Genomic DNA, 13,956 nt, shown 5'->3' with positions numbered 1-13,956 from the left:
TTTAAAAAAATTTTAAATTGAAAGTGATAACACTTGTATATTATTTTTATACATATACAATAAATAAAAAACGAGTCAAGTAAAAAGTCGGTTTTGTAAAAATAATAAAGAAATAATGAAAGTCGGATTTGAGAATTTCGGTTTTCATATTTATCAGATATGTAATGTCAGCGAGGACAAACCCGGATTTGAGAACTCCGGTTTCATGCCACATGGACAAATCCGGACTTGAGAAATCCGGGTTTATTAGTTTTGAAATTCTTTGTTTTAACCGTACTAATACTACAAACACACCAATAAGAGATGCCACTTGGTTAAAATTTTCCATCAACATCAACATTATTATTATTATTATTATTATTATTATTTTATTCTGTCATCATCATTCTGGTCATCATCATCATCACTTTCGTCATTGTTCTTACATTATTATTATTATTATTATTATTATTATTATTATTATTATTATTATTATTATTATTATGTCCACTTGGTCTTCTACAGTTACTTGTTTTCTAAGTAAAAATATTTCTTTAAAAAAAAGGTAAAATCATATTTCAACTACTTTGAAAATCAAACTGAACAAAACCCCGGTATAGTCATTCATGCCTTCATTATCATTTTTTTATTAGGTTCACATAGGAACCCTCCCTAGCGACCTCCCTAGCGACAACCACATGAGGTCCCCACTAGCAATAGGTGACGAGCCCCGAGGGACGAGACGTAACCAATGGGTATTTCTTCAATGCAATCTGCTCAAGTCTCTTGGATTCAAAACTAAAGTAATGACCATATCTTATATATAATCATAAGTAACTAATACAAATAACTCTCTAACAAAATAAGAGACCATTACTGAAGGTTCCAAAATGATCAAACACCATAATCTTTCAAGATTCAGAATTTTACATCATTTTACCAACCAGGACCCATGGACAGATATGTGGATGGTGAAGATCAACAGCAAGTGACTCAGGATTCACGTAACTTGCACGCCTTCTGAAAAGATTCAAATGAGATGATACCTCAAAATATTATCATGCAAAGAGTACCTAAAAAAGGGAAAAAAGAAAAAAACTTCAAATGAGATGATACCTCATAATATTTACCAAAATCGGTTGGTCTCTTTTTCGATATACAATAACACCAAAAGAACACAAAACGGTACAAAAGATCACGGTTAGTTGTAGCATCCTTGAGACACGACATGGGTCCCCAAAAGTGTTCCTTGAAAACCTCCATCTGATTGCTGCACCTCCATCTTTGTATCAGAAAGCTCTTCTGAAAAAGGCATTACACGCAAACACGAAAAAGTGAACATAATAATATTCATCACACAAGAATCAAATGCAGCTCGACAATATAACAAATCTAATATCCACAACGAAATCAACTATTACAAAAATACAAATAGTTGACATAATAGAATATAAAATCAAATAAAATCGATTATAAAGAGCAAATTACCTGCAATGTCGCGATTTTCATGGATTTCTGAATCTGTGACCCATAAAACGTCTCCAGGGAAAATACACATATCAGCAAGAGTAGCAGTTTCCCCATCAACAATCTTGGAACCTTTGTGAAGTATTTGATTTTCCTTCACAATCTGCACGAATCGAACTCTGTTAAGCTTAGTTTCAGTTTATGAAATGTTGCAATAAAGTTGAAGATAGAGCATAATATACCCCAAATGATTGCCAAATCATCATCTTAAGTTCATAAAGAGTTGTTGAGCCAGAAACATTTAAATTTACAGAGTTCCCATACGATGTCCTTCGCGAGCGTTTAGAGATTCGACGATTATTTGGCTCTAACAAGTTTCCAGATCCTTCTAGAATATATTTTGGTGGTTCTTTACCACGAACAAAACATATACAAATATCTTCGTTACTATAGTTCAGTTTCCTCACTAGTTCACAGCTTTCTCTTTCACCAATGCATTCTTCACACACCTAAGGTAATTTAAAAATTCACAAATTTCAGGCAAATGTAAATGTTCACAGATCAATAAAAAAAGGTAAAAAAAAATCAGTTATTCAGTTAAATTACCTCTGGACGAGTTTTAATCGTTGGCCCTTGAGATTCGGTGTCACCATTTGGATCATCGACAGAGTTAACATTTTCCTCTGTGATTGGCATATCTCCAGATGTCCCCAATAAACTATCTTCTACAGAAATACTAAAATCGATTTCAGCGAATATGCCTTTTTCCACGTCACCGTTCCAGTCGTTACAAAATGTTGTCCAGTCATTCTCAGTAACGATTGTCAGTTCATCTACCTGATATTTCCATACAAAATCAGCAAATTATTGTTGTATAAAATCGCTTAAACAATATTTGTTACTTATAGTAGTTGCAGGAACCCTCAGCCCAAATTTTTTTTTTAAAAAAGAGAGAATGTCCTTACAGCTGGAGCCTTTTGAAAAACAACACCACGTTTGCGTATTAGATTAGGATGTCTTCGAAGAAGTCCTGAGTGCTGTTTAGGGTTTCAACACGAAAAGAGATAAAACATTATATATAAAATATAATTGATATAATGTGGAAATTAAAATAAAAAGAATATTAAGAACCTGTTCACATTTCAGAGATTCAATGCAAATACTCAGAACGTCTGGTTCTTCAGTAGAAGATGCGTTCTTGCCGACTGCCGTGACGTAGCCTCGCCACTTTGTAAGCCAAGAAGACGGCATCAGAAAGTATCGGCCTTCTGGAACAAGCGGTACACTTTTTCCTAAAGCTAGCTTCTCGTGAGACTGCCTTTGTTTTTGCTTAAAATCCCTACACGTTGAAAAGTCAAAAAGTCAAGTCAAACCTCATAAACTTTTCTCTCAAAGAAAAGGACTAGGTCAACCTTAGGCTATCTTCTATGCATGTGACTTCTGACAGGTCAGCACAGCACTGAGGGCATGTTTCAGAATCAGAAGGAAAAACCGAACACCCGATCATATCATCAGGTTTTACATCATTAGCCGACTTATAAATAAACAACCACAGATTTTCAGGTACTAGGGCCCGCTTGGCTCCAGCAGCTTGTTCGGGAAGAAGTGCACCATGTGAACACCTGATCGAAGCTGTTGGTCCAGTATCAGCTTCACTTGGTGAGTCAACATTTCGTCTCCGGACCCATTGACTTAACCTACAAGTAAATAAAAAACAATAAATTAAATGTCTTTATAAATGTGGATGTTAGTAAATTTGAATGGTGGTAACGTACCATGACTTGGAAACATAGTAAAGTTGTCCATCGGGACACTTTCCAGCAAGTGCTGACTCAGCAAGTTCTCTCATTGATGTTCGTATATCTCTATAGCTTTCAGCACTTACTGTAGCACGTGCTGTTTCCATAAGACACTCGAAGCAGCAGTCATCTTCGCCCAATGCTGGACCACCTTCATACTTGATTTTAAGCATCATAAGAGTGCCATCAGATATGTATACACTTATTCGACAATAAAATAATATTGAATGCTGAAAACCTTTTATAATAAAAAATCTAGAATAGTTAGTTAGCCTGATTCTGATATGAAACAGAAGATGCAGTCTAAGGTCTCAACCAGTCCCTACCACCCTACTTTTATGTAAATCAGTAACTTTCTTATAAAATATGTACAAAAAAAATCTCTTATAATATATTTTTCACATGAGAAATTATTATTATATGGTTAGAAAAACACAATCCAAAACCACATCACTGCACTTAATATCTTAAAAAACTACAAAGTGATGCGCATCTAGATATAAATAAAAAAAATTCAAGTCAAATATGAAACACTTATCAAATCCAGTATGTTGATACCAAGCACAGAAAGGTACCTTGGAAAATAAGGCATTCCAAGCCTTGGCTGATAACCGCTTCATGGAGCTGATCTTTGATACCGGTACTTTACCATGTGAGCATTGGATGGGGGTGTTGTCAATTTTGCTGTGAAATAATAAAATCATAACAAATAAAGCATCAGACTTTTAACCTCTCTTTCATTTCCATATTTCATGTCACAATGATGAATTGCAGTAAAGCCATTTCAGATGGCATCAGCATCACACAACGTATACACAACGATTTTGACAAATGAGGGTTGTAAAAATTAATATATAAAGTATTTTAACAAAAACCAATGGGAAGGAAAATGTAATAAGAATTGGAACTCACGCAGGAGTAAAGGTATCCGCCCATTGTCGTAGCCATTCAACTGATATCCACCAAAATGACTCCATGGAGGACTGAACAACGGCTTCAGAGATAACTGATCTGACCTCTTGTCGTCGCTCTGTAATGAGAGCCAACTTGGCCTCTTTATCTTTTTTGTACTGCTGACAAGAATCGGCATATTTCTTATTCAACTCCATAACATCCTTAAAAAGATGAGGTGGGAGATGAGTATCATTTTTCAAAGAAATGGAATTTCCATCTTTTAATTTTTCGTCACCGGATCCCGTTTGTTGTTTTATGTGACCATTGGTTTGATGCCTAAGAGAATACATCAGCATATATGCATCACTAGAAGAGAATGTTTGTACTTTACTAGTATTTTCAGAGGACGGACTATCAATATGTTTTCCATTTACAACACCATTTGGTTCCGAGAAACGAGATTCGCCAGCTGGCACAGTCTGTGAAGGTTTAGCAGGTGCATTAGAAGAATCGCCACCAAAAGGGTGTTGACCCAGTTCTGAAACAAGTTCATCATCGAATTCCCACCATAGCCCTGTATCTTGATCCTTAATGTGAGCTATATAGTGCCCACTATTTACAGCTGAACCCTTGTGAATCAAAACCGCTGACAAATCATATATCAGTTCCGATTCATTCTTCTCAGATAGCCATCGTGACATATCAACTTGTCCCGGAAAGCAAAATGTGGAAGTTATCTTCTTCTTTGTTGTAGTCTGTGAACACGTACACTAGTTCAATATGAAAACATTTAAGCATTTAGAAAAAAGGAAAACAGCAACATATACGAACTTACATTTGGTAGGAAAACACAACGTTTAAGTTGGAAAATAAGAACAGGAGGTAGCGACTGCAGCCTAATGCTACGGGTAGCATCTACCCGCGTTGCACATGAGCTACAAAAATACTGATTATCTCCTTGAAGCTCTTCCTCAGTAAAATACTCATCTAGACTATCATCTAAACTCTTCAAACCCTTCACATTGAGCTCCACCCCATAGAAATCTTCAACGTTTGACGAGGCCTCTGAATGGTTCCCACATTTTGAACACCTAAATCACCAAAAACACGCAACTTAGAAGACATAAATATAATAACAAAACAATATTCTTTTTCATATTAGCATCAAGATAGTTAATTTACTTGGTGACATGTGACACGCCTCCCCGAAAGAGATCTTGAACAACAGTTCTAATCTTAGAAAGTTTTGAATAGCTCAAACATTGCTCAAGCAGCGAAAAAAGCAATGTGAGAAACTCGTGACTATCTTGTTGAATACCATTATTTAACGCCAATGCTTCGATAAAAGGAGCTGAATCGATAAACGCCATTTTACTAGCATGAAGTTGTGCAAAGAGTCGTACAAGTTGATCCAAAACAGGCTGTTTTTCCAGCACCTCGGGTTCAACACACAGTACACCTTCTCTGAATGATTTATTCATGTACAAAAACTGAAGTATGCTGTTTGCATAACATGTTGCACCAAGATTTGTTAAGCCAGCCGGCGTGTCAGTTGAATCACGAAGATCTTTGGAAGGATCGGGACCCAGTGAGGAAACAATTTCAGAAGTCTTTTGCCATAACCCTGATTTTCGGTTACCATTTGGAGGTGGAATCAGCCCACAGAAACAGTTAGGGTTATCTTTTGTGTTTACACGACAACCTTGATAACAAACAGGCTTTTCAAACATATACAACTGCTTTATATCATCCTTCGACACTGCACCAGACAGATGAATTTTCCTACCCAATAAAGGAAAGTGTTAGTTCAACTTAAAAAGTAAAACTCAGAAATTAAAAATCACACATAGTTTATACAAGTTATCACACTAGGTATTGAAATCGTTTAATGTTAAAAGTGTCTCAATAATCATATCACTTCTCTAACAAAATTTATAATACATATGGTTAAATTTTAACTCTTTTTTATCAGCTGTAGCCTAGCCCTGATTAGCACCAAATACTCGTAGTTAAGACCATATTAATCAACTGATTCTTAAATGTATATAAAATGCAGCTTCTATCACATAATTTTACTTCATTCCAGTTTTAAAAATTTTCTTTTGGAGCAAACTATTTCAATAAAAAAAAAACCCTAATTTCTAAATTTAGGTTATCATATGTAACAATTAAATCCCTAAAACACAAAATGTACATCCAAATTCGACTCAAGCAGCAAAATTAAAATAATTAGCAATAAAAAAACATAGAATTTAAACTTCAATCACCTGTATAATTCAGAAATTACTTCAGCATTGTTATCCGATCTCTGTCTCTTGTTCTTATTGCGCGTGCTCGGTCGATTACTCATTTTATTCATCAACTAAACACTTTATATAACCATAAACTGCATAAATGAAACTTCAATTAGTACTGTAAGAAGTTAACCTAAATGAAAAAATCTTATCTTTGATCGATTAATGCAAATGCTAATTTAGGGTTTTAGTTCTAAAAAAGCCTTGCAAGTAAATTTATTTAAATAATAGATGAATTAAACATGACAAAAGGAATTTATTTTTTGTTACGATAAATTAGAAATTAAAGTGTTGAGAGAGAATACCTAAATAGAGAATTAGCTGCGTAGATTGCGATTGTTGTTTTGATGCAAAATTAGGGCTGAAATAGTTCTAATTTTGTTTGTGAGGATGAAAATTTTGAAGGAAATTATTTAGCATCGTGAGGTGAAAGTTTTTGGGTATGTATGTATTACGGACTATAAAGAAAAGAAAACAAATAGTCACAGAATTATACGAAGTATTTATATTTATATATTTAATATTTATTACTGTATAAATTATTCAAGAAATAGACATAGAGAAAGAAGCTATCCAGACTACCAAATCAAGTGCTTAGAAATAATATTGACGACTTAAATTACGAGCAAGCCAGGGATGGTGATGGATCCAAAAAAACCCGATATCCGTGAATATCCGAATCCGTGATGAATGGATAAATTAAAAAATGCTCACCCGTGGTTACGGAGTGGGTAAAAATTTTTACCCGTTGACGGGTCGTGGGCGGATGATGCATGTATTACATCCGTTGCCGGTTAAATCAGATCCGAGGATCCGCTATAACCGTTTGAAGAATCCGTGGATATAACCACCAAATAATCCATGGGTATACGGTGTATAATGCACAAACTGAATATTTGCTTGTATCTCCAAACATTTAATAATTACTTTCACATTAAATCACTTAGAAAAATGAACAGTCGTCATAATTAGCAAAGCATGTGGAGACTTGTGTAGAGACCCGTCTTAATCCATCCGGACGAAGTACATATCGATTATAAACGATTCACAACAGTTGATTTCATCGCGAGGTACTTGACCTCTATATGATACATTTTACAAACATTGCATTCGTTTTTGAAAAGACAATCTTTCATTACATCGAAAGTTGACAACATGCATATCATTTCATAACAGTGTTGTAAAAAACGGAAAAAACGGGGGTGTAGACGGGGGTGTAGACGGATTTTGGAGTGCCCCGTCCCGTTTATACATAAAACGTTTGAAAAAACGGAAATCGGCCAAAAAACGGTCAAAGGACGGTCAAACACGGTCCGAGACGGGAAAAAACGGGTTTTTCTGATTTTTTTCAAGTTTTTTTTTTTTTTTTTTTTTAATATTAAACGTTGTGCTATTACTTAGGGTTTCTTTTTTTATGTTTGAAATGTTGAAGTATTTAAACATGTGTGAAATGCTTATGTTTGGAATAATGTAATGTACAATATATATATAATATATAACATTTTTATTTAAAAGTCAACGTTAGTCAACATCCGTCTAGACCTCCGTCTCGACCCCGTCTCGACCGTCTCGACCCTTTTAGGACCCGACCGTCTCGACCCCGTCTCGCGTCTTTTGCAACCTTGTTTCATAATATATCTTACTATAATTGACTTAATAATAATCTTGATGAACTTAACGACTCGAATGCAACGTCTTTTGAAATATGTCATGAATGACTCCAAGTAATATCTCTAAGATGAGCAAATGCACAGCGGAAGATTTCTTTCGTACCTGAGAATGAACATGCTTTAAAGTGTCAACCAAAAGGTTGGTGAGTTCATTAGTTTAACATAAATAATCATTTCCATCATTTTAATAGACCACAAGATTTTCATATTTCCATTTCTCATAAACATTCGTCCCATGCATAGAGACAAAAATAATCATTCATATGGCTTGAACACCTGGTAACCGACATTCACAATATGCATATAAGAATATACCCATCATTCCGGGATCCTCCTTCGGACATGATATAAATTTCGAAGCACTAAAGCATCCGATACTTTGGATGGGGCTTGTTGGGCCCGATAGATCTATCTTTAGGATTCGCGTCAATTAGGGTGTCTGTTCCCTAATTCTTAGATTACTAGACTAAAAGGGGCATATTCGGTTTAATAATCCAGCCACAGAATGTAGTTTTAAGTACTTGTGTCTATTTCGTCAAATATTTATAAAAGTAGCGCATGTATTCTCAGTCCCAAAAATATATATTGCAAAAGCATTTAAAAAGGGAGCAAATGAAACTCACCTAATGTATTTTGTAGTAAAAATACATATGACTATATTGAACAATGCAGGGTTGGCCCCGAATTCACGAACCTATATCAAGTATATATATTAACACGTATAATATTAATCGACTAAGTTTATAATGTATTAAGATTAACTTTTACATATATAACCATATTATTATCTATATTGTGTAAGATATTTATATATTATGTATCACTTAATAAAAATAATATTTTGTTTAAAAATACAAAACTATGTAATATTAGTATAGGTACGTAATAAATATATTTTATATAAATAATATTTGTTGTAATCATAATAATAATAATAATATTAATAATAATGATAGTGTTGATGAAAATAAAATGATAATTTTTGTAAGTATTATAATTTTACTAACAATAAGGATACTTTTAATAATAATAATAATCATAATTATGTTAATAGTGCTAAAATGATACAATTTATAGTAATCTTACATATAAAAATATATTATTGATAAATAATGTTCCTAATACATATAGTTATAGTTATGATATTGGTAATAATTATATTACTAATTATATCAATAATAATGATAATAGTAGTAGTAGTAATCCTAAATATTAATACTTTGTAATAATAATAATATTAGTAATAATAGTAATAATGATAATAATTTTAATATTAATGATGATATTTACAATAATCATAATATTTATAATAATCTAAATAATAATAATGTTAATGATAGAAGTAATTATAATAGTAATAATTACTACTACTTAATTATAACAATAAAAATCATATTTATATATTAACAAATAATCATCTTAAATAATTAGTCTTAACTATATTAACAATAAAATAAATAACAATATTAATAATAAAAATAACAATACTTAATAATAATAATAATAATAATAATAATAATAATAATAATAATAATAATAATAATAATAATAATAATAATAATAATAATAATAATAATAATAATAAAAATATCAAATTATACCTTAGAAGTATTAAAAATAAATAAGCTGTCCGGGAGGGGACTCGAACCCACGACCACTGGAAACCCAACACCACACCAAACCGTTGGACTGTTGTCCAATTCCTGGAATTATACCCGTTTTTAATTTAATTAAACCTTATTTGTTTCGTCTCCTTTTTCTTCTACACAGAACCATAATCGACCAAACCAATTTGGTTAATCAGAACACGAATACAGAAAAAGGTTTTAGGATATTTAAACAAACAGAAATCATTTCGTAGTGTTTGAAATCAACAGAGAAAAAATTTAAATTAAACCGAGGTCTGCAGTTTGAAAAAAAAAACACGAAGAACAACTCAAACATTGATTCAACGATTAAGACCATTTCAGACCACGATTTATAAATGAAATAAGTTCTAAATCAACCCTATAAACTTTCTGAATCCTTAATTGGATCTGAAACATCAAAACATAAGTGAATTTCGCGAAAAACAAATTCGTTGACTTTTGAAAACGTAAGTTTGACTCCAAAATTCATACACAATAGGAAAAATTGGCTCTTGAGACTTTGCAGATAGTTGAAACGAAACATTTATGACTTAACTGCATTTAAAGATTTTAAATTTTGTTAAGGAATCGGGTTTTTGAAGAATGAGAGCAAGAACAGGGACCGACGGCTTTTTCTTGTATTTTTTTGTTTGATTTCTTTTCTTGACTCTCTTGAATTGTAGTCCAGGTTCTTACATAATATAAATAAGATTAAAATAACCATAATATTCGATTTAATTTGTTGGGTAGCTGGTAATGTCGACAGATTGTACAAGATGAAACATGAGATGAAGAAAAATAATAACAAATATGATTATGTAAATCCCTTCGTACGATTCAAAGTCTATATCATCAGATAATTAATTTACATGTGATAAGGATGTCTAACAGAATACGTACAAGCTGTATATATATGTGTATAATCGTATATTTTTATAAGTAGCTGTATATTTATATATAATTATGTATTTATGTATATTTAAATTTTATATAATCATTTATGTATATCTGTTTATACATATTCCTATAGATATATAACTGAATTTTATACATATTTTTGTATATATATATTTATATATCTATATTTGTATATCTATATATGTCGACTATATATATATATATATATATATATATATATATTAATTTATATAAGTAAATATATTAATATTAATTATATAACATCAATATTAATTTAAATAATTAATAATAAAATTGATAATAATAATAATAGAAATGATAGTAATAGTAATATTAATAATATTAATTTTACTTGTACATATCAAATTTTACATATTCATATATATATATATATATATATATATATATATATATATATATATATATATATATATATATATATATCTATATATATATGTATATATATATATATATATATATATATATATTTTATATAGTATTATTAATTATTCAAATATTCATGTTAATGTTTATAATAAAACTATTGTAAATAATATTAACACAACAATTATATTCAACTTGTAATTATATTAAAATTTATAAATTTTTCCCTAGTTACCAATAATATAATATATATCCCTATTTATTTTAATTATTTATAATTTACAACATATATAATATTACTTATGTTCAGAATTTATATATATAAATATATGTATATATATATATATATATATATATATATATATATATATATATATATATATATATAGAAACTTATTTATTTTTCTATTTTTATTTTTACATTATTAATTCCAATTTATAGGAGTGCATTTTATTAATTCAAAATAATATATATATGTACTTATATTTATAGTTATATCTATATATTTAATTACAAATCATTGTTCGTGAAACATCGAGTAATAGTCAAAGGTCAATTGATTATATGAATATAGTTCCAACATTTTCGAGACTCACCATTACAGACTTTGCTTATCGTGTCAAAACCATATAAGATTCAAGTTTAAATTTTGTCGGAAATTCCCGGGTCATCACAGTACCTACCCGTTAAAGAAATTTCGTCCCGAAATTTGAGTGAGGTGGTCATAGCTAACAATAAAAATGTTTTCATGACCAATATGAGTTGATAATTAGAGGTTTATCATCATTGAATAATAATGATAAAATAATTCGATTATTCTAAGAATACGAATGAAGCTATCACAAAAGAGTGATTTGAAGAAAATAAGATTTTCTTTAGCTTTTGACGTAAATAGGGTTGAATTCCGAAATTCAAGGGATTTATAGAAAATCTTCGAAATCTAAAAGATTTGATTCTTCGGTGAGTAAGGAAATTAAGATCTCTATAATTAAATACGGTGATCTGCCTCTATTACTCTGTCTGATACTTCCATTATAAATCAAACTCTTCCGTTCTAATATTTTCACCATTCATATACTTTCTTTCTTAGTCCATACATTCAAAAGATTGTGAAATGCTTAATCCCATTCTAATCCTTGATATTTTCCTAATTATCATTTCTGTCATCCTTCTTTTCAATCTTCCTCCAGAAAAATCTGTTTACTTCTACTATTACCTTGAAGGGATACTATTCTTAATTCTACCATGTCTTTATATTGCTATTCGTATTAATATCCACGGTTTGAAACTTCCGTGTTGTTATTGGGCTTTATATTTTCTCTTATATTTTGGAGTACATGTTTCCGTCTTCTATAATCATTGTCATTCATAGTTAATGCTTTCTCTTATTTGCTGCGATTTATACACCATTTCTATTTCGGAGCTTCATGCTTTAGTTTTCTTTTCGCAAATAACGGTCCAGAATTCATAGGTGTGGAGTTTCGAATGAGTTTAAAGTTCTAAACAAGAAAGAACGTAATAGCACGATTTGATTTGTTAAATTACCAGAATAACTGAGAATAGAACTATCAAGAATATATTTTCTTGATATGTTCAGAAGTTAATCAGAATGAAAGAGTTATGTAACATGACACATGATGACATTATAATCTGCGAATCATCGTATTCCATTTAGAAACTCAGCATGACTTACTGTAATATAATCACGTTGATCAAGTGTCATTATATTATACTAACTCATGCATCAGTTCCCAACATTACTTCAATAACATTCATATTTTAAGCTCGAAAGTTCACAGAATATAGAAACTAACAGTTTCTATATGATGTAACACTGATAGCACTAAGAGATTAATGATTTCAGATAAGAATAGTTATGAAAATATCTTCAGAAATATGGATGATATTTATAATGAAAGATACGATAATATCTTTGAATATCTAAGATCAGAGGATGACGGAGACTATTGTCCGCAAGGGTTTAGAGTAAGGAGCAAGATATTCGCTAAAGACTTCAGCAGGCATTGAATTATTTGGATTCTTTAAAATCAAACTTATTCTTTGTGATTTGTCCACGGTTTCCTTCATAGTTTCGCATAATCCGCTTTTCGGTACTAAATTTTCTATTGAGTGTTTCCAATACTCCATTCTTTATCATCAACTTTTAACTGTTGAGGTCATTTACAGTTTTTGTTGCTTCAATCAACTTTTCAAAATTCAGAGCATTAATTTGCAGAGTGGGTGCTTTTTCGAATTTCAGAATGAAAGATCATAGTTCTAAGAGATAAATGTTATATGTATACATATAACTGTTGATGTAGAAACGTTGCGAGATTTAAAATAATGATTTGCTAATTCCCGATAAGGCAATTCTTGTTACAAAACGAGAATGAGTATATGATAGGGTATTTATGAATAAATATAGTGATTTATCGAAGTGACTTACGCCAAAGAGTAGTGAAGTTGCTGATACATTTACTGTTAATGTGGTGGGATATAAACAGTTCCCCGGTAACGAAGGCGAAAAGACAACGTATGTATCAAGGTTATAATAAAGTTGTTTCGAACGAAAAGTCGAAGTTGACTTGCTGGAGTTGTGACAAAATTTGCTACTTTGAAAGGAATTACCAAGTTATTTTGGGTAATAATAATACTAAAGGAATTAGCACAGATACTTGTTAAACGTTTACTCAGGTTCTGAGTGTTTTCAAGTGCATAACTATATGCATCAATCTTTTCTTACGTAGATGAAGTGCGGTTGGTTCATCCTCTCGATTGATGTGTTTTCAAGAATTACGAAAGGTTTGGACGCAGATTGTAATCGTCAAGATACAAATGAAGTTTAGGATGAAATCAAGTGGTAAACTTGAAGAATTGTTTAGTTTCGTATGTTATAATCAGTATTTTAATTCATTTTAATTG

At 31.1% G+C, this 13,956-nt stretch overlaps 1 protein-coding gene across 1 annotated transcript; it reads right to left on the bottom strand.

Moving 5' to 3' along the window:
• Positions 1 to 778: 778 nt before the first annotated feature.
• Positions 779 to 6,876, bottom strand: LOC139891442 (ubiquitin carboxyl-terminal hydrolase 26). The gene is made up of 15 exons (XM_071874412.1): positions 6,739 to 6,876; positions 6,407 to 6,525; positions 5,322 to 5,921; positions 4,975 to 5,230; positions 4,158 to 4,894; positions 3,821 to 3,929; positions 3,222 to 3,403; positions 2,859 to 3,143; positions 2,578 to 2,785; positions 2,412 to 2,483; positions 2,053 to 2,283; positions 1,689 to 1,955; positions 1,468 to 1,609; positions 1,096 to 1,281; positions 779 to 999 (listed from the first exon to the last, which is right to left on the bottom strand). Exons 2-14 carry the CDS (start codon positions 6,496 to 6,498, stop codon positions 1,181 to 1,183), a joined length of 3,282 nt encoding a protein of 1,093 aa, XP_071730513.1. The 5' UTR covers positions 6,499 to 6,525; positions 6,739 to 6,876; the 3' UTR covers positions 779 to 999; positions 1,096 to 1,180.
• Between the last annotated feature and the right edge of the window lie 7,080 nt (positions 6,877 to 13,956).

This window comes from Rutidosis leptorrhynchoides, chromosome 2 (genome assembly GCF_046630445.1).
Source record: "Rutidosis leptorrhynchoides isolate AG116_Rl617_1_P2 chromosome 2, CSIRO_AGI_Rlap_v1, whole genome shotgun sequence".
Lineage (NCBI taxonomy): Eukaryota > Viridiplantae > Streptophyta > Magnoliopsida > Asterales > Asteraceae > Rutidosis > Rutidosis leptorrhynchoides.
This window is presented reverse-complemented; position numbering and strand designations above follow the sequence as displayed.

Coding starts and splice junctions, on each gene's coding strand:
- LOC139891442 (XM_071874412.1), bottom strand. CDS start 6,498: ATGAATAAAATGAGTAATCGACCGAGCACGCGCAATAAGAACAAGAGA. Junction 2,786..2,858: donor TGCATAGAAGATAGCCTAAG/GTTGACCTAGTC, acceptor TTCAACGTGTAG/GGATTTTAAGCAAAAACAAA. Junction 2,284..2,411: donor TTTTTCAAAAGGCTCCAGCT/GTAAGGACATTC, acceptor TGGAAATATCAG/GTAGATGAACTGACAATCGT.